The following is a 20467-nucleotide window of genomic DNA, read 5'->3' as shown; positions in this document are numbered from 1 at the left end:
GGATCAAGATCATGGGCATTTACATACAACGAACTATTTGGCCTTGAAAAGAAAACCAAATGGGGACACATGCTACAACATGATGAACCTCGAGGATTATGCTAAATGAAATAAGCTAGATGCAAAAGAACAAATATCATATTTGATTTATGTGGCTGCCTAGAGTAGCTGAATTCATAGACACAGAAGTAGAATGGTGGTTGCCAGGGACAGAGGGAGGAGGGCATGGGGAGTTATTGTTCAACAGGTGGATAGCTTCAGTTTTGCAGGATGAAAAAGTTCTGATGATGGATAGTGATGACGGTTGGACAACAAGGCGAATGAATGTACTTAATACTACTGAATTATACACTTAAAAATGGCTAAAACGATAAGCTTTATGTCATGTACATTTTAGCACAATAAAAAAGAGCGTCAACATCAACAAACATTTGTTCAAGCAAGAACAACAGTTAGATGGGAATAATGCCATTGGACTATCATCAGTTAAATTATAGCAAAGTGCTCATAGTTTATGTTTTTCTTTTGTAACTCAATGAAAAGTGGATTATTTTTAAAACTGTGACAGAACACAGTTTACACAGCTGATATCTGCTGACTACAGCTTTTTTTCCCTTTGGGAATTTGGAGGGAGGCATATTCCTTCACTAAGCTGTGGCTCCCCCACAGCGACCCCACATCCTCTCCAAGTTCATCATCCCAGGAGAATCTGGCCTAATCACTCCCAGGGCTTAATCTATATGCTGATCATTCCCAAATCTGTGTCTCCATCCCAGAACTGCCCGCTGAATACCTCCACTCAGATGTCGTCATAGGGACCTCAAAGTCAGTAAGTCAAACGCAAGCCCATCTTCTCTCCCGCTTCCTCCTACTCCCCAGGGCCCTCCTCTGGCGCCCTCCTCAGTTACGAGCGCCACCAGCTCACTGTGCGGCCAGCCAAGCCCCAAAGCCCAGTAGTTCTCGCTGACCTCTCCCTCTCCCTTATCACCCACTTCCAATAAGCCACTGCATCTTTCCTTCTGCCACTCCAGTCCCTCTCTTTAGCATGTGACAAGATCTGAATGATTCTGCACAGGGCTTGCTTCTGTTTGCAGGTGCCCTGCACCTGTGGGCCACTCAGAGATCACTTCGTAGGTGTTCAGAAAATCTCGATGGAGCCCATAATAATCATCAGTTCTGAGTCTGGTGCCTGTTTCCCCATTCTAGCCTCTTTTGCAGCACTCCGTCCACACCCTGCACTCCAGCCTCGCTTCAGTGGTGGTCTCTCTGGGCAGGATAAGCTGTTCTGCCTCCCTGTCTATGTATAGGGTTTAAATGACTGGAACCCAGTGTTGTCATGTGTGACCCTGAGCGAAGTATTTCATCCCACTAGGCTTCAGGCTCCTCATCTATAAAATAGAGTGACTGTCTGCCTCACAAAACTGTAGTGAGGATGAAAATGACACAACACACGCAAAAGCAGCTCGTAAGCCATAAAAGCACCATAAAATGTCATTCTGTGATGCATCAGAGCCTATCTTTAATGCCACCACCTGCAAAAAGCCTTTTTGATGTCCTAAGTGGAAACCGTTCTCCTCCACCTGGGAGCCCTGCCATGTACAGCCAATATCCCTCATGCTTCCATCACATGCTCCTTCATTTATCTCAGTCCTTGCCTCATGTCTACAACCAGACGACGAACCCCACGAAGCATCCATTCCTACTCCATGACTCTCTCCCCACCCCATGTAGGTCTCAAGGGTCTAGAGTCTTTCAAAGAGAAGCAACTTCCTATTTGAGGAGGTAGAGAGTGAAGGTTCCCAGTGGTGAGGTACCAGGTGCCCTCAAGATCATGGGTCCAACTCCAGAGGACGCATCCGCCCAGCAACGCCTCACTGTGAGCTGGGATGACAGTAGCTGGCTCCCCCACTGCGCCTCCTCAAGCACAGCCTGTGTCAGATGCGGCTGGTCAGTCATGGACTCTGTCCGCTGAGCCTGGACACGGCCAGTGACTTTTCCAGCACAGCTCCAGGTAGCCGCGACTTATAGATCAATTTTAGCACAAGACGTAAAAAAACCATTTACCAGCCACTAAGCTCAGAGATGCCCTCAATACCTGGCCTAAAGCCACTGCAGAGCAAGATAAATGGCTAAAAAGGAGAAAGATCGCCTCAGATCTGGCAAGTGGGTTGATGGGGCTCACAGGGGCCATTGAACCCTGGGTGCTGGCTCAAGGCAGGACTTGTGGGGGCCAAAGCTCACCTTATATTAATGCAAAGAGACCTTATCCCATATTTTAAGGTCAGAGATTCCCAGCACCCCTTTGATGGAGGTGGGAGCCTAAGGGTCTTGGTTTCCCACAAAATGCCCCCACCTCAGCTGGCTTAGCTCTCAGTCACTGGTGTCTTTAGGTTTCTCCCTCCTTTCCTAAAAAGGAGCCAGCAGAGCCCCAGCCTGCTTTCCTCAACAAAGGGCTTATGTGTAATTTAAAGGGATTATACTTTGGGGAGGGGGGGGGACCAGCCTTTAATCAGCCTGAGAAGGACACAGCAGCCTGAACTGGAGGTGCTCTGGGGCATTGATGTCCATTGCTTCCCAGGAGCCTTGGCCATAGACGGAGGGCTCTGCGTGATCTGCTCTTCTGTGGTCACCAGCATGGGCTTCTTGAGGCAGATCCAGCTTCTGCTCTGGAAGAACTGGACCCTGAGGAAAAGGCAAAAGGTAACAGGTGCAATCTGTGGTCTCAGAGTGACATGTGGAGCCAATGAACAGGTGGAAAGTGTGGGGTGGGCTGGGCGCAGGGAGGATGAGCCACTGATGGGCTGGTTGCCACTCAGCACCGAAGCAGCGGTCAGCGTCGGGCTGCTCTGTGAGCCGCTCTGATAAGTGTCCTTCACAGGCACACATGCTTCCCTGTTCTGAGATGGACATTTTTCACCTACAGCCCGGCATGGTCACATTCGAGTCTTTTGCCCTCCCTGCCTATGGATCCGTTGCCCACGCATCCCGCCCCCTGTCCCTGGTTTGTAAACGCGCCAGTCCCGTCCACACACCCTTGAGCATCCGTGCTGTGCAGTGGGAAGAGCCCAGGTCTTGAAGAACAGACTCAACAGAAAACAAGGCTCTCCAGAGCTTCCCAGCCCAGAAATACTGTATGTCACTCATTCTACGAGGCACACTGGTTTTTCACATTTCTGAAATTGGGATACAGCTCACAATCAAGTGACAGTTAAACCAAACATATTTGTTTCTTCCATAGTGTGCAATGATTCCATGCCCGTGGCAAGCATGTTGCTGATACAGAGATTGCCCCTATTTTCAAAGACAGGGTTTGGCTCAGAGCCCTTCGCAGTCACCGTTCCCTTTCCCTGTGTTGGTGGTTGTCCCCTCTTCAGGGACTCTATCTTCTCCCTCCTCTCGGAGGAGCACATTGACAGCCCTTCTCAGGTGAGATGAGGCCCCCAAGCTGAGGACCTTGGCTGGAAGAATCTCCCAACATGCACCTAGTCTGGGCTGACATTCCTTTGATACCATCCTGATGGCCTAGAAATTGAAATCTCTTGTCTGATGTGCCTCCAACCCACTTCCCCACTGCTAACACATTGCAAGAATTTATAGATGTCTGGGTAAAGGTGGAGGCATCCTCCACAGCCCTCAGGGCACTCCTGAGGGAGGGTCTGTGGCTTCTTCTCTAGGCTTTTGGTTTTTCTAGAAGCTTCTGCCTCCAGAAAATGGTGACTCTAAAAAAAAAAAAAAAAAAGAAAGTTCAGCCCATAACTCAACTCCTAGGTTTTTAATTTCTCAAACTTCCATGGTTTGGGTGTTCACTATTATGAGCAAGAGCAAAAACAGATACCAAATTTCCCCATTCCTCCTCTCCCAGTCCCTACGGGCATAAGATAAAAATCTTCAGATGTTCCTCCCTCCCTTTTTTTTTTCTTCTTCTGTTAACATGTATCAAGTGTTACTAAGTGCTTGGCGCTTTAGGGTCACCTCATTTAATCCTCACATCGAGTCCATGAGGGAGACACCACTATTATCCCCAGGGGTCACTGAGGTCATTGAGGCTTCTGAGAAGGTTAATGACTGACTGGTGGAGCTGGGCCTGGGACTGCAGGACAGGCAGACATGGTCATCACCCCACAATGTCCTCATGTATCAAGCCCTATCTAATAGGCTGGCCATGGAGACCACAAAGATAGGGCAGCCATCTCATTCTTTACCCAAACCAAGGCAGTTAGGAATGTGGCAGGGGGCACTATTCACCTACTAACAATCGCACCAGAACAACAAATGTAAGTTAACTGGGCCTGGCAAACTGGGCTGTATCATTACCCTACATGCCCTACATGGCCAGGTGAGGTAGACACAGCCCCTGCTCTCATGGAATTTGGAGCCAGGCACAATTACTAAGCCAAGTAATGTGAGCAACAGTGGAGTAGAAGGGAGCCCAGGGTGGGAGCTGAGGATGAGCTCTGGCAGCTCAGAGGAGAAACTGGGGTGGGAGCAGGTGAGAGAAGACTTCTCAAAGAATCCATCCCTAGGAAGTGTATGTTCAGGGACAAGAGATCTCCACACTGCCCGGGACAAATGCACAGCCACCCACATTTGCAATGGGCTGGGCACTGGCAGGGAGGTTTTACAAAAATCATTAGGTTTGTCTCTTGCCCCTGAGAGCTCACAGCCTAAGGGGCCTCTTGGTGGCATCCCCCAGTCCAGCTTCCATGTCAGGGTAGGATTTTTGGGAGAGGCCAGATGGCTCCTGAAAGTAGAGGGCTTATCATTTCCAGGACACCAGACCTGGGCGCTGGGTACAGCCATGACCTTTGGTCCCAGGTGGAGCTTTAGGTGAAGAGAGCCTGGCAGGTCCCGGGTGGCTGGGCAGCCAGCTCCAAGGACACCCAAGTCCTGGGCCACATTCATCCAGGCTATGAGTCCTGTCTGGGTTCTGGGTGCAGGGGGGAGAATCACAGCTCATTGCAAGCCTTGGCTACCCACTTTTAAATTGAAAACAGACTAGGAGGGGAAAAAATCTAAGTGGCCAAGATTTAAAACAACAAGCACAACTCTGCCCTTCCCTGGGACCCCTCTTCCCCCAAGTAGGTTGAGTGGTAAAGAGAGGGGGAGGGGAAGCAGAAAAGACAGAGAACAAGGAAATACCAGTTTGGAAGGGAAAAAAAATTTCCACCAGCCCCTTCTGAGTTTGGCTGGACTTAATTAAAGCTACAGACATGTTTAAAGGGAAAGGGTGGGGGTAGCCAGAGCTGCTCTGAAAACATGTTTTTAATTACGCTGTGGAATTTCTCCCTAGGGTATGCCCTGCACAGTGGAGCATCAAGGATGCCGCTCTGGGCTCCGGTGCTGAGCGCGATTCTGGGGGAGGGAGAAGAGGTTGTTGTGAGGACCTGCCAGGCAGGAAAAGAATTGCTAGTGGTCTTTTTGCAGGGAGTGAAGTGTGAAATGCAGTCCCTCCAAAACAAACGCCCACGGAGTTAGAACAATAACACAGGCCTCTCAACGAATATTTTTCAGATTAGCGACCACTACCTGTGCCAGTGGTTCTCTGCCCCAGCTGCACATGGGAATTACCTGAGAAGTTTTAAAAAACAAAACAAGCCCTAGCCGCTTTGGCTCAGTGGGTAAAGCATAGGCCCCTGGGACTGAAGGGTCCCGGGTTCAATTTCGGCCTAGGGCAAGTGCCTCGGTTGCAGGCTCGATCCCCAGCCCTGGTCCTGGATGTGCGGGAGGCAACCAGTAGATGTGTCTCTCTCACGTTGACGTTTCTCTCTCTCTCTCCCACTCTCAAAAGCAATGGGGGAAAAATATCCGCTGTGAAGATTAAAACAAAACAGAAAATCAAACTGATGTCCCACAATCAGAGGTGCTGGTGTAATTGATCTGGGGCACGGCCTAAACTCCCCACATGATTCCAGCACGCAGCCACATGAGAGCTGCAGACCAGGGTCAACCAAGGGGATCATGTGAGGGGCAGGGATTACAGGCAGAGAACAGCAGCCCTAACGCAGAGATGAGGCGAAGAGGAACACCTGCAAAGCCACACTTGTCCTAGGGCCAGGCGCAGAATGAAGGAGGAGTGGAAAATTCTGATCTGGCCCCTGAGATGGGAGGACTTTAAATCTCAGTGGCTTGCAAAACCCAGGTACTTCAAAAACACAGGAATGAGTGAGAGAGTCCAGGAGTGAGGGAGCGAGAGAGTGGAGGGAGTAGGTAAGAGTGTGTGACTAACATTGCAGAGGGATGAGATGCATGAGCTTGGGTTTGGGAATTTTTTCTGTGGGGGAGGTAAGCCAGGCTGGCTGATCCCTCCCCTGGTCCAAGCCCCCTAACATATAGAGCAGGGGACAGGTGGTGGTTAGTTTCTCAGGAAGCCCCACTGACAAACTGGCAGAAGAGCTGTTCTGACCTAGAAAGGAAGGAAACATGAATGTGAGTGAAGGCCTAGGAGCTTGCAGATAATTATAATTGTATCTCCTGGCTCTTGAGGCCTTTACAATGTGCTGTCACCTACAGTGTCCTGGTGGTCCTTGTGAGAAGAGTCAATAGTAAATGGCTCATGTTTGTTAAATGTTATTTACCTGGGGCCCGATTCTGCTTTTGGTCTTTCACAAGGTGAATTCACTTCACCCTCACAACTGCTCTGGGAAGAGGGTCCTGGCCCCATGTTAAAGTTGAATTGGTCACCTAATGTCATACAGCTAATAGGGAATAGAGACAGGTATAAAGCTCAGTTTTGACACACTCTTAACCCTCAGTGTAAACTATAGGACAAAACAGTCCCATTCCACAGACAATAAAACTGAGACTCAGAGATTAAGAAAGCACAAAAGTGATTCTTAACCATTCCCAAGCCAGCATCAATGTCTAACACACTGGACTACTCCCAGAAAGACTTGCTCATGGAAACAGGCTGACTTACTTGATAGAAAGCCACGGTTGCAGGCAGTTGCCTTAAGGAGGAGGCAAATGTGTAGGATCTGGACCGGTTATCTCATCCTTGGTAAAGACACCGGGCACAGCTTCCGGTTTCATTGTCTGCACCTATTACTCACATCGCTATCTTGCCAGACTTGCTCCCCAACCTGAGTGTTACTCAGTGACAGGGAGGACCTAGATGGAAGGTGTGAAGCCAGGGCAGCTTGTTAAATCTGAAAGCTGTTGGTGACCTGAGCCTCTGTGTCATCTCCAGATGTCCCAGAGGAGCCTCCTAGACCAGTCTTGACAGAGGTTCAGTCATTCCATACTTACTGGGCACTTACTATGAGTCCTGCCCCTTGTTGGGTGCTAGACTCGCAGTAGTGATGAGGTTGGATGGGGTCCCTGCCCTCGGGAAGCTTACAGCCCGTGAGGGGTCCACGTACATTAAGGAGTCGTGACCCTCGCGTACCATGAATGATAAGACCGGAGCGTGGGCGGCCGTGGGAACAGCTGTGCTGGTCTGGGAAGAGCAGGTAGTCAATGAGGGGGGGTCACGGGGGAGAGGCTCAGCCCCCCCCCCCTTGATTTGCATACCCGGAAAGGACAGCACATTCCAAGGGCCATCAAGTGTGCTTGGGGTCAGTCTCTTTAACGCTGCATGGGAATTGTTCAGTGCTGGTGTTTTGCCGTCTCGTGGGAGAATGTGTAGGGGGAACCCTGAAAAATGAGCACCCGAAGGGAAGTCTATTACTCTTTTTTCTTCCCGCAGTATCTGTGCTTGTTTCCTCTAACGCACACTCCCTAGACACATTCTGAGTAGCGCATTTTGTGATAAGTTACAGCTGCAGAATCCCCACCTGCCCTAAACAGTTTTTGCTTTTTTTTTCTTCAATGCCTTTTCCTTTTTCCTTCGTCGATTTATGTTATGATCTGTAATAACTTGGTTGCCAGCAGACGTTACTAGCAACAAAGGAACAAACACTTACTGAGCACCTGGTATGGTGCCCACTGTTTTGCTGAGAGTTTAAGTACATTTCTCTGGAAGGAACAACAAATGGTTAAAGACCATGTGAATAGCCCCTACCTGATCTATATACACTTAAGTCTCTATTCTTAGCCACCTGCTTAAGTTCTTTAAATCTTATGAGTTTCCTTCCTAACGTCTCTGGAATGGGGATTAGGTAGAAGAGCTATTCTACCAGCTCACATCCCCCCTTTCTCCTATCTCCCCATAATCCCACGCCTCTGACCTCCACCCTCATTAGCAGTGGCTCAGATGGTGGGCTGCAACAACCAGCTGGTTCTTCCTTTGGAGTCAAGAGTCCTCAAACTCTAAATTGAACCTAAATTTAAATATAAACTTTTGCTTTTGAAATGCCCCATGCGGTGTGTGAAGTCCAGGCTGGAGCCACCATTGATCTCTGAGAATCCCGAGATCAGAACAGGATACCCTGGAGGCAGGTGGATCCAATGCCGTTAAACCCTGAGAACCCACACTTTTCTTAAAACTGAAGAAATTAAGGCTTAAATGACTAGAGAGTTGACTGCAATAAGTGGATGGATTTGAAAAGCCCCAGCTACTTCTAGAACAGTGTCCCACCAGGCCACACATTGCAGATTGTGTGTTGGATTTGACAAAGATGAAGATGCATTGGAAGTATTTATTAGGAATGTGGAAAAGTTCGAGTTAACGAATGTTGACAAGGTTCAATGTGATGCATGTTCATTATCTGACAGAATGTCCACTTCATTTGATACAGTAATTATGAACCCTCCCTTTGGGTCCAAAAATAATGAAGGAAGAGATATGGCATTTCTGAAGACTGCTTTGGAAGTGGCAAGAATAGCAGTATATTCTTTACACAAATCCTCAACTAGAGAACATATTCAAAAGAAAGCTGCAAAATGGAAAATCAAGGTAGACAAACGTCACTGCAGAGCTGAGATATGGCCTGCCAACATCATACAAATTTCATAAAAAGAAATCAGTGGACATTGAAGTGCACCTAATTTGGTTTTCTTTTTAAAAGCCTCCAAAGACAAAAGCAGCTGAAACCCTAAGTAAAATGAATTAAAAAGTTGTTTAAAAATAAATAAATATGAATTTTTAACCGTATGTTGGTATCAGCAAATGTCTTCCAGTATTGTGAAAATCCACAGCAGTATGCCCTGCTTTGTCTCTTAAGGAAGGAGAAATTGTTGAAGGAAAACCCAGATTTCTGTTGACTTTGCTATGGATCACAGTATTTCACAGAACCATTTGCACATGATTCATTCATCAGTGATCACGTATCAAAGGCTCGAGTGTGTTAGAAGGCAGGGCAGTGGGAGGAGCAGGGCACTGGCTCTGGAGGCAGGAGGCTGGATTTTGGTCCCGATGCTGTCACTGTTGAGGGGACTCTGCACCAGCAACCTCCCTGGGCCTCTGTTTCCTTACCCTCAGAAAGCGAGTTTAGAATGAGATCTTTACTACCTGCAGCAGCATCATTACATGGGAGAGCCGGTAGGGCCTTACAGAATCAGAGCCTGCATTCATGTGCACAGAACATCCAGAAAGCACTGGAGCACATATCTTGATGGTCCTGGATGAAAGTCCTGAGCTAATGCAGTTTTCTAAAGTAGAGGCAAAGTGGAGCCCAGATGGACACCAAGTGTGGCTGGTCTAACATATCATAGCAGAGGTAATGTGGGAGAGAGGATAAAAAAAGGAAGCCCTTTAGGAAATACCTCACAACCAAGTCCTATTGCATAGACAGGTGCTGAGACGGAGTGTGTCTGTTCTGGGTGTGTTTCCTATAATCCCTTCGCGTCACTGGTCTTTCTCTTTCTGTTTTGTTACCCAGATTCGCTTTGCCGTGGAACTCCTGTGGCCTTTGTCTTTATTTCTGGTCTTGATCTGGTTAAGGAATGTCAACCCACTCTACAGCAAACATGAATGTAAGCATAACAGAGGTAGGCTTGGTAGACCCAGAGGTCCCATCCTTTTGTTTAGAAAGGTCTTGGGGGTTGGGGTGCCAGGATCATATCTGTTTATTATCATTTCATGCCTGCAAGGCAGAAAACACATTGATTAGTGTTACCCAAAGTAATCTTTTATTCTTACACATTCTATGCAAATACTTGTATGTGGTTACTGATAAACTGTGATTATTTTTGTTTTTGTTTTTGTTATTTTTTCCTAAACCTAAACTCCTACTAGTGTTTAAAGGGAGCAGAGCATAGATGAGCTCTTTTAAACATTTTGGAGACCAGTTTAGGGATAGGTTATACATAGTGCTAGAGAAAAATAAGGAAAGGATGCTGTGACAATCATGCTTAATAAAATGTTATTTCTTGGACCCTAGGGTGTCCTGAGATCTAGGGTGGGCCTATGAGTGTCTCCTTGATACTATGTCCCTCTGGGAAAACCTCATCTGGTTTCTGGACAGGATAATATCTCCTCCTCTAGGCAGCTGATGTGAGACCTCAAGAGTTACGCAAGGCTGCTGGATTCCCTACCTCCTGTCTTCGCTCTTCACCCTCCTGTACCTGGGTTCTAAGCTAAGCCTCAAGTTCTGAATCAGCTGCCTGTCCATCAAACTCTTGCTTTTCTACCCCACCCCTACCAGAAGGAGCCTGTAATCTGCAACCTTCTTGCCTGCTTAGGGTCAGGTGCTTATAAGAAGGAATAGGTGAGCCCTGGCCCATGTGGCTCAGTTGGTTGGAGTGTCTTCTTGAACACCGACAGGTCACGGGTTTGATTCCCTGTCAGGGCACATGGGGGAGGCAACCAATCCATGTTTCTCTCTCTCTTTTTCTCTCTCTCTCCCTTCCTCTCTCCCTCCCCTTTCCTCACTCTCTAAAATAAATAAATAAATAAATAAAATCAATAAAAACATGTCCTCAAGGTGAGAATAAAAAAAAAAAGGGGGGGGGGGACTGGTGAACCTCTTCTCCTCAAGGATCAGCATCTTGTGGAGGCCTCTTGAGCCAATATCCCTTCTTCCCTCCCATCATAAACTGATGTGCTCCCCTCTGGTCTCCCTCTGCACTTCCATCTGTGTCTCCCTTAGAACATCTGTCTGTCCCCCACTACACTGGGCACTTGAGAGAAGAGACCCTGTCCCCGGCATTCAGCTCACGGCCTGGCATATAGGATGCTCCTGCTTCTTAAATGCTGATGAATGAAGGAAAGTACCAGAGGGGCCAGGCTCCTTCCTCAGAGGCCCCAGCTCCAGAGGCCTTCATCCTTCTGGGTCCGGAAGATTAACTCCTTGTCTTCACTTCCTCTATTAAAGGCCATTTTCCCAACAAGGCGATGCCCTCAGCAGGAATTTTGCCGTGGCTCCAGGGAATTTTCTGCAATGTGAACAATCCTTGTTTTAAAAATCCCACTCCTGGAGAATCTCCTGGAATTGTGTCCAACTATAACAACTCCATGTAAGTGCTGAGATTCCCACCTAAGGAGGAGGGAATCCTACACCCCTTTTCCTCTCCTATCCTGGAGCGCATGTGTACCAGGGCATGTAATGCTGAATGGATGTTTCTGTGGCTTGCTGAACCCTTAAGCTCATAGAAGCAGGACACATTTCCTCTCTGGAGCATTCTATTAGCTGTCAGGGCACTTAGGAGAAAGCTTGGAGCTAAGACCACATGACATGATTTCTTGGTCCTTATATTTCCAAGACTTGACCTGAAGTCTGATGGCATCACCTTGCTGAGATGTGTCCACTGACTGCCTCCAGGTCATCCATCTTCTTGGGTGGAGTCACCGAATGAGAAAAACTCAGGTTTTCCTCCTGTTACCTTATATCACTCCACCCTGGTCAGCCCTGACAGATCTCTGATCCTTCAAAAGCTTTCTTGGAGCCCTGGCTGGTGTGGCTCGGTTGGTTGAGGGTCCTCCCATGCACCGAAAGGTTGCCAGATGGATTCCCAGTCAGGGCACATACCTGGGTTGCATGTTCGACATGTAAGAGAGGCAACCGATCGATGTAACTTTCTCATATTGACATCTCTCTCTCTCTCTCCGTCACCCTTTCTCTCTCTAAAATCAATCAAAAAATATATTTAAAAACAAAAGAAAAAGAAAAAACGTTTTATAAAAAGCCTTCTTGAACAGTGCTCGCTTTGGCAGCACATATAGTAAAACTGGAATGATACAGAGAAGATCAGCATGGCCTTTGCCCAAGAATGACACGCAAATTTGTGAAGCGTTCCATTTAAAAAAGCCTTCTTGGACACCTAAATGCTAAGAAAAACGTCAGGGAATATTTTGAGGGTGAATTAAATAAGGTTTACAAGATGAAGTCTGCTTCCTGGAAGAAAGGGACAAATTCCAAATCGTCTTTTGTAGATGCCATCAGTTCCCATGGGTGGCAAAACTTGAGGACATGCTGGAGGGAGCAGTTCTAACCTGTGGGACTGAAGACCATTCCAAGAAACTGATGAAAACTGATGGCCCCTCTTCCAAGAAAGATGAGCGCACACACGCGCGCGCATACACACACACACAACATTACACCGATGTCAGGGGACTCGTGGATTCCAGGTTAATGACTTCTGGTCTGGGCTTGAATTTCAAGTCCAATCCCATAGGAAGAGAGTCTACCTTTGAGTTCCCGTTAAGAAGTGGGAGGACATGATGTGAGCATGGCCTACAGACAGGCTCAGAGATGAGAATAGGGTTGTCCTTCACCCACTGGGCTGACCTTGGGCTGAAGCAGAGTCACCAACCAGGGCTTGTGGTAGAGCAGGCTTCAACCCAATGGTGTAAACACCAAGTCAGATGAAAACTGAAGTATCTGGTTACTCCAGTTTTGCCTCTGGATATAATTCCTCCAGGACAAAACTACATTTCGACTGGAAAAAAAAGAACATTTAGTATGCCAGCCTTATGCTTAGAGATAGCCTTCCCTACTGGGGAGGAACTATGGCTGCTTTTGTCCTATAATAGCAGAGTTGAGTAACTGTGACAGAATTATGGCCCACGAGCCTACAATATATATCTACTTGCTGTCCCCTGGATTATGAAAAGGTAGGAGAGGGACAGCTGTCTTCCTAGGACAGTCAGGAGGTGATAATTAGCTGGGCTCCATAGCTGCAAACACTACCGGGAGGCTTTAATTCACAACCTACACTTTGAGCTTGAGTCTCTTTGAAGTGCTTGAGAAAAAATGCCTGCCTATCTAGAGAGATCCCATGGATCGCACAGTGGGATCTGGGGAGCCTTGGAGACATCTCAATGAGGTTAAATGAGGCTTTGGTGGGACTAGCACTGAAAGTATCTATAGATTGAAGGGTGAAAGTTGGTGAAGGGAGGCTTCAGACTCTAGTTTGTACTCAGCATTTGAACCAGGGAATCTAGGTTTCATGTTTCACACATACATTATAGGTGAAATATTGGCTTATTCAAGGGCCTTTTGCATGCAAGGCACAGAAACCCCTTTAAACAAGTTTAAGCCCCAAAGGGAAATATATGGTTTGGACACTAGACCTTCTCACAAGGCCAGGGTGCTGCACGCAGGTGTCAGGAGGGGTGGGAGAAGAACTGGAGAGCCGTCAGGAGCTGCTCTCTGCCGTCTGGGGCTGCTCTCTCTCTGGGCACCCACTTTACTTGCCTCTTTGTGGACCAGTGTGCCCTGCTTCCCAATGTCCAGGCTGGTGCTGGTTGTTCAGGTCACAGCACCTTGGCTTGGGCAATCAGAAGAGCATCCTTGAGTATCATTTAAATTCCTGGGAACAAATCCGGTTGGCCTGGCTTCATTCTCCTTGGCCCATCAACCTTGGCAGAGGTGTGTGTGTGCATGTGCAGGGAGGAACTTGTGGATTAAGGATGGCTGTCAAAACATCCCCCTATAAATGGTTGGCAGGGCAGGTTTCAGTGAAGTGGGCAATAGCCAGGAAGAACCTCCAATAATATCTGCTAATATCCCATTTAAGGCTTCTCTGGACAGAAGACACTTAGAAGACACCTAGAGAATGAGGTTGGGAGGTGACCTAGGCCTGCCAAAGTTGGAATATTGAACAAGTTGCTCACTGCCTCTGTCTGCTATCATATATGTACAAGGAAATAAAAATATTATTCTCCTTTTACCTTGGGACTATTGCAAAGATATATAATGTAGTAGCAAGGTCAAGCAGATGGTATCTTTAAAAACTGCACAAGGTAGTATCATTGTTATTATGAAAATGGCATCTATGTCTTTATTGATGAGGCACTGTCTTTCTTCCAGCTTGGCAAGGGTGTATCGTGATTTTCAAGAACTCCTCATGGATGCACCAGAGAGCCAGCATCTTGGCCAGGTTTGGACAGAACTCCGCACCTTATCCCAACTCATGGACACCCTCCGGACTCACCCTGAGAGAATTGCAGGTAAGGTGGGCTTCAGTGTTCTCAGCCATCACTTGCCTCTCACCTGCCTCAGACATCAGAGAGACTAAAGATGCAGGAAAGAGTGGAGAGATTTGGTGAGAAAAGATGCTAGAAGAGGCAGAAAGGAATGGAGTGTGGAGATGGTGAGAGGCTCCTCTTCCCGCCAGCCTAGAAGGAGGAAGTCGGGAAGGAGGGCGAGCAGGGTCTTACCTCAGGTTAAGTCCAGAGACAGAAAGGAACGTGTCAGGAGAGCTTGTGTTCTGGGAATTATGAGGCTAGGTTAGGTGCTGGAAGCAGGGGAAGAGGGATTTTCAGAGGTAAAGGCATGGGGCAGCTCTCATAGAGTTGTAGATATCGAGCTATCCAGGAATGTGTATGAACAATGCCAAGTAGCATTAAGGACTCAGCGAGGTCAGAGAGAATATGTTTACCATGACATAAATATGTACGATAGTTTGATTTCTTCCAACGACATTCATCATCCCAGGCCCTGAGGCAGAGAAGGTGCAGAGTTGGGGGAAACAGAGCCAGGCGCTTGTAGGGGGGCCATAGAAAGTCCAGGAGGCAGGGGTTGAGGGTGGTGGTTGAACGACATGTGTTGGGTCCAGGATGGACCAGAAGCTAGAAGTGCTGAAATGGGCCAGGGGGAAATGGTGGAGGAGAGAGGGTGGCAAGGAACTAGAGATCTCAAGGGGGTTCATGACCCTATTTAAGGGGTGAGAAAATGAGCAGGGTTGACTGTTGTGGTAAAAAAATGGAGTACGTGAATTCAGGATTTCAAAGGCAGGCAGGACACGTGAGAACAAGCCCCCCGGTGTGGCCATGCTGGTTGAAGTGGAGCAGAGGCAAGGAAATGAGAGGCCAGGCTGGGTGGGTCTCATGCTCACTGAGGCTGGTGGGTAGGAGAGCCCCTTGGAGTTAGGAACAGTGAGGAGAAAGGGTGGGGGAGCTCCCTCTCCTGTGTCTCTTCTCCCAGGGAAAGCAAGAAAGAACAAACCCAATCCCGGTAAACACTCTGACGTCTCTTCTTCTTAAAGCACAAGTGGATGTTGTGTAGTTGTCATGTCCACAGGAGGCTCTGCTACAGATGGTCAGAGGGACTGGACATGCCAATGGCCTGGGTACCAGCTGGAACCATCCCCGGGAAGGGGGCGGGCTGATGAGTGGCTGGGAAGGAGCAAGGCCTGCCACAAACCCAGAGGTCACACACGAGGTCCAGGGGTGGAGAATAGGCTGCTGGTGTGGGGAAGGCTGTTCAGGGAGTGGGGCTCAGAGCCTGTGAAGGAAGCAGTTTGGATCCGGGAGATGTCTGCTCCTAGGATGGGGATGGGGGGTGAGGACTCTCAGGATGACCTAGAGGATGACAGGGATCAAGAAGAGGTCTACCGAGGGGACTGGCAGTCTGGGTGAACAGCCCCTACTCAAGGTTCCAAACCAGAAAGTGGGGAGAATGGTGCAGATCAGCCGGGAGCCTCACTGTGTTCATTCAACATCCAGCCGATGTTAGGCCAGCGCCTGTGCTAGGCCTGGGATTGGCAATGTGTCAGACCGAGTGCCCGGCCGCCTCCACAGCAGACCTGGATGGACTGAGGGAACAGGGTCTGCCTGGTGGGCAGGTGGAGCTTCAAGAGCTCAGGGGAGTCAGGAGGGGCAAGTCTTCTAAGGAGAGTCTGATGGTCCTCCCATCGGCCACCTTCTCCCTTCACTCCCCATAGGAGCAACAAAGGGCAGGACAGGAGTCTGTTCAGATGGGACTTTAAGATGACTTCATTACATTCGAATTGTTTCAAAAATAGTATACCTACAACTTATATAGTAAAACCAAATTACGAACACTACATCGTTTGCTGCTTCACGTAGAAGACTTTACTTAGCTGGAGCTTGAAAGACAATCGGCATTTTAATAGTAAGAGAAAAGGGTGGGGCGCCAACCAGAGGGCATCTTGTTTCTAAGGTTAAAGAGCAGAAGGGAAAATGGCTGTGTGTCCCCCACAGTGATGGCCTACCTTGTTCATCCGACATTTCATTCCTGTGTTTGATCCTCGCTTGGAGTCTGGCTGGGGAGGGAAGTGTAAAGGAAGTCATTTCAAACCTCAGTTTCTCTGTGGTCTTCACAGTGTGTGTGTGAGAACCCGAATCACTCCTTCCTACCCCAAAGCAGGACGAGTTTTGCCCTGGGCCACAGTGGTTCCTTCTACAGGCCTCAGGCTTTCGGGGGGGGGGGGATCCCTAAATGCCAGCAGCTTCGGAGGTCTGGGGACAGCAGGTCAGGGAAGGCCAGCCAAGACTCTCCAAAGACTGCAGAAACTTGACCTTAGTGGCCATGAGAGGGGATGGGCACCATCCCCAAGTAACGTTTGGGACACTGTCTCTGAAGGAATTCCAGGCTGGGGACCGAGGTACACCATCAGCACTGCTGCGGAGGGTTGTCTTTGAAAGAGAGGTGGCGGCTGTCAGTTCCCCAGTCGCCTGGGAAAGTATGCTGTTGGTTGACCAGGTGGCATTTTCCTTTCCAGCAAACCTGTAGTGCAGCATTCTCAACAGGGGAGGACTGGTGGTGCAAGACAGACGGGAAGCCCCCTCCCCTCTCCCCCCCAAGGAAGCTCTGCGGTCTCTCAATCATCTTTAAACACCTTCCTGAGCCCCACGTTCCCCTGGCTTCCCTCCCCCCTTAGCCCCCCTTAGCTCCCCGGGCCTCAGCTGCCCCTCCCCCACTGCTGATCTTCCCAGGGAAGGGAACAAGAAGAACCACATTTTAAACTAAATTTATTTTTCTTTCCTCAGGCCCCCAGCTCACATTTCTCCCTTGTGAGTGCAGTGAAACCTCTGTCTGGTATCAGCCACCTCTTACATTTTGGGCCCCACGCTCTCCCCACAGGGCGGCCCCCACCCCTCCCCAAGTGTGTGGGACCAGAATGCTCTGCCCCTTCTCCGAGGGCCACAGCAGCCTCGTCAGCTGGGTGGGACCTGTGGGACACCAGGGCAAAATCCCTCCCTGTCTCCCTCTCCCCAGCACGGTGTCAGTATGTAAGGTCAGGTGGGTGAGTTAAAGAGTAACAAAGAGATAAACAGTGAAACTGGGGTCGTGACTTTCAGGTCAAGGCAACAGGTACTTACAGGGTGCCCATGCCATTCCATTCACCGAGACTCTGATTCCACGTCTGGTCTAAAGCTGGGAGTCCGAGAGAGGTGACTTCAAGGGCATACCTCTGTGTGCCCAGCATGACTAGGTCCAATGAGGGGTTTTAATGAAAGTAGAATCCATAGCCCCCTGCTTCAGGAGGGGAGTGTGTGCAAGTGCGTGTGTGTGTGCACGTGTGCGCGTGGGTGGGGGTGTGTAATGTAACACTGTACATAAAGAAATGACTGGGAGAACAACTGAGCTGTTGCCCCAGCAGGAGGAGAGGGAGCAGGAGCTGAGCCTGGAAGATGACAGGGCTTATCAAAAAAAAGGGAAGGCAAGAATCAAATACAACAGCCCCTCTCAGAACCCTCCTCCTCCCTCACACTCCCTCCTGGTCAGGTTCCCCTAAAGCCTTTGGGCTTTTCTTATGCAGAGGGTAGTGATGCTGGCCCGCCCAGTGGCACATCTCTAAAGGGCACCCATCCTGGAGAGAAGCGACTGTGAGGAGGAGCCTCAGGACAGGTCTCCCTGCCTTAGCTGCAGGGCCAGGCCTGTGGTTGACCCATCTCCTTTCAAGAAGAAGTGAGCAGCAACCTCATCATGACAGGGCACTGTACAAGGGGTCATAACCTGAAAACGGAAGGGATGGCTGTCATGTACTCAGGTCGCTAGGCCTCTTGGTGAGGGAAGAATTTTAGGAGAAGGTCTCTGGAAGGAGCATTTGATGATTAAATCCAGTTAAAGAACTAAGCGATAAGCAGTCAGCCAAGCTCCCAAGGAGTTGAGATGGAGAGACAGGCATTTTCATGCAACCCAAATGCTTTCCCTTGATGCTGAAATGATTTCGTAAATATCTGGGCCCCTAACCTTCTGCTCTGGTCAGCACCTCATGCACTGTAACAGTGGACAGCTTGAGGCTGAGTGTTGGCCCTGGAAGCAGGCGGAGGAGGTGGGCACCCTGGGTGTGACTCTCCTGGAAGGGGTTAGGATAATATGAATGCAATCAGATTAAGCATCAATTGACTGCTCACTATTTTCAGGCCTGAGAGATAAGCACTTTGTATTCCTTGTCTCTCATTGTCACCCTCGCAACAATCCCAAGAACTAGATGTGGAAAGTACAGGTACAGAGAGATTCAATCACTTGCCCCAAGGTTACCTAAACTGTTAAGAGTCCTCTGTGCCTCCCCATAAAGAAATTTCTGCTGCTAGCAGGTTTTGAGTGGAGCTAGAAAGAATGTGACCGGGAAGATCAGGACATGAAACTGCAAGCCCAGGTAACAGGCCACTCCCCCTTTCCACTTGGAACTTTTCTTGCCCCAAACAGCCCCATCTCTCTTAGTTCATGTCAATACTTTGAGCTTAGGGCCTTAACTGAGATTTCAGAAACGCCAAGAAGGATCCTCTACCCCATGAAACAACTGCAGTGTGGACAGAGCCTGCGACTCCTCCAATCCTAGACTGGCAATTCTCAACCTTAGCACTACTGGCACTTTGGACCAGATAGTTCTTTGTTTTGTGAGGGGAGGGGATTTGTCCTGTGCATCCTTGCTCTCTACCCACTAGCACCTCCCCAATTGTGACAACCAAACATGTCTCCAGATGGTGCCAAATATTCCCAGGGGACAAAATCCCCTGCTTCAGCTCCTTACTCTGATCCCATTGAGAGCCGCTGTCCTAGACCAACGCACAAAGTGTCTATGACCCCACACTGGACCCTGAGCTAACTTTTCCCGCCTTCTGTGCCTTCTCACTAAATTTTGCCCAGCCGCTTCAGCAGCAAATCCTGTGACTGCGTCGGATGACTGCTGACTGGCAGGAGCCCTGACCTCCAGGTGCTCCCAGGAAACCCAGGAACAGAGTTAGAAATGTTTCCAATGAATTCTAGATGTTTTCTCTTTTTGACCCACCTGCCCTGCAGCACCATGATCTTTCTCTCATTCATATACAGGAAAAGGAATACGAATTCGGGATGTCTTAAGAGATGAAGAAACACTGACACTATTTCTCACGAGAAACATTGGCCTGGCTGATTCAGTTGTCCACCTTCTGGTCAACTCCCAGGTCCGGCCGGAGCAGGTAGGTGCATCTCCTGGGCCAGTGGTCCCTGGAAGGGAGGGGTGAGCATGAGCCTTAGAAAGGAAAGGCTCTTTTTCTCCTTCTTGCTTTCACATTCAGTATCCATAACTCATGCCACACATTCAGAAAAATACCTGGGGGTTACTTGAGTTGCTGTGCATTCCCTCGTGGGATTCTGAGACGGGATAAATCCTGGCAACAGCAACACAGCATCTCAGAGGTTTATGACTGGAAGGAAACTTAGAGATCATGTGGCTCAATTTCCTCTTCTAGTTGAGGAAACTGAGGTATATTCCTGTATTCATTAAATATTTAGGGACATTTAGGTACTAGAACACAACGTGAACAATATGGGCAAGCCCCCATCTCTGGGAGCTTAGTGTGGGGCCCACAGGCGATACTGAAGAAAGCAGGTTGAGATGGGTACTGTGAGGACAATCTGGCAGGGTCAGAAGTTAGGGAGGGACTGGGGGTGTGGAATGGGGGCAGTTTTAAATGAGGCAGTCAGGGAAGTCCTTCTGGAGGAGGTGGTATTTGAGCAAACCTGATGGAAGAGAAGGAGGCCATAGAAAGAACTGTGAGGAGAGCTCCAGGCCCAGAAGCTGGCAGTGCAGAGACTGGATTGTGCAGGGGTAACCCCCAGGTTACAGAGCCTGGTAACAGCAGCAGAGCAGACCTTTGTTTCCTGCACTATTTTTCCATGCCAGGCAAACTTTCTCCTCTCTCCCTGTTGCATAATCTGACTAATCCCTGCTCCCAAATCTATTTCCTCCATGTCCATGATCTCTTATACTTATTCAGAGCATTTTTACCACTAACATGTGACTTTCGCATCTGTTAGCTCTGAGCTCTACCTGAATCCTGAAATAGGGGGAAATGAAGTTGGGACTGAGTGACTTCCACAAGGCTCCAGAGCTAGTATTGGCAGCAGAAACCAGGTTTCCTCATTCCTAATCCAGTCTGCCTCACTCCAGTTCAGTGGTGTTCAGAGTCCGA

The 20467-nt window shown here is 48.8% G+C and overlaps 1 protein-coding gene, 1 non-coding gene and 1 pseudogene across 2 annotated transcripts in view; all 3 read left to right on the top strand.

Moving 5' to 3' along the window:
* The first annotated feature begins 2634 nt into the window (after positions 1–2634).
* ABCA4 (ATP binding cassette subfamily A member 4) overlaps positions 2635–20467 on the top strand; it is a 120307-nt gene continuing 102474 nt past the window's right edge. Inside the window, exons 1-5 of the mRNA XM_016209832.2 lie at positions 2635–2700; positions 9759–9852; positions 11193–11334; positions 14130–14269; positions 19344–19471. Coding sequence (XP_016065318.2) covers positions 2635–2700; positions 9759–9852; positions 11193–11334; positions 14130–14269; positions 19344–19471 — 570 coding nt within the window. The remainder of the gene's footprint in view (positions 2701–9758; positions 9853–11192; positions 11335–14129; positions 14270–19343; positions 19472–20467) is intronic.
* On the top strand, positions 7386–8942 carry LOC148092484 (rRNA N(6)-adenosine-methyltransferase METTL5 pseudogene; annotated as a pseudogene).
* Positions 12016–12122, top strand: LOC148092483 (U6 spliceosomal RNA). Its single transcript, XR_015715125.1, has one exon. It is a non-coding gene; the product is annotated as a U6 spliceosomal RNA (small nuclear RNA).

Source organism: Miniopterus natalensis, chromosome 9, assembly GCF_054644295.1.
Source record: "Miniopterus natalensis isolate mMinNat1 chromosome 9, mMinNat1.hap1, whole genome shotgun sequence".
Taxonomy (NCBI): Eukaryota; Metazoa; Chordata; class Mammalia; order Chiroptera; family Miniopteridae; genus Miniopterus; species Miniopterus natalensis.
This window is presented reverse-complemented; position numbering and strand designations above follow the sequence as displayed.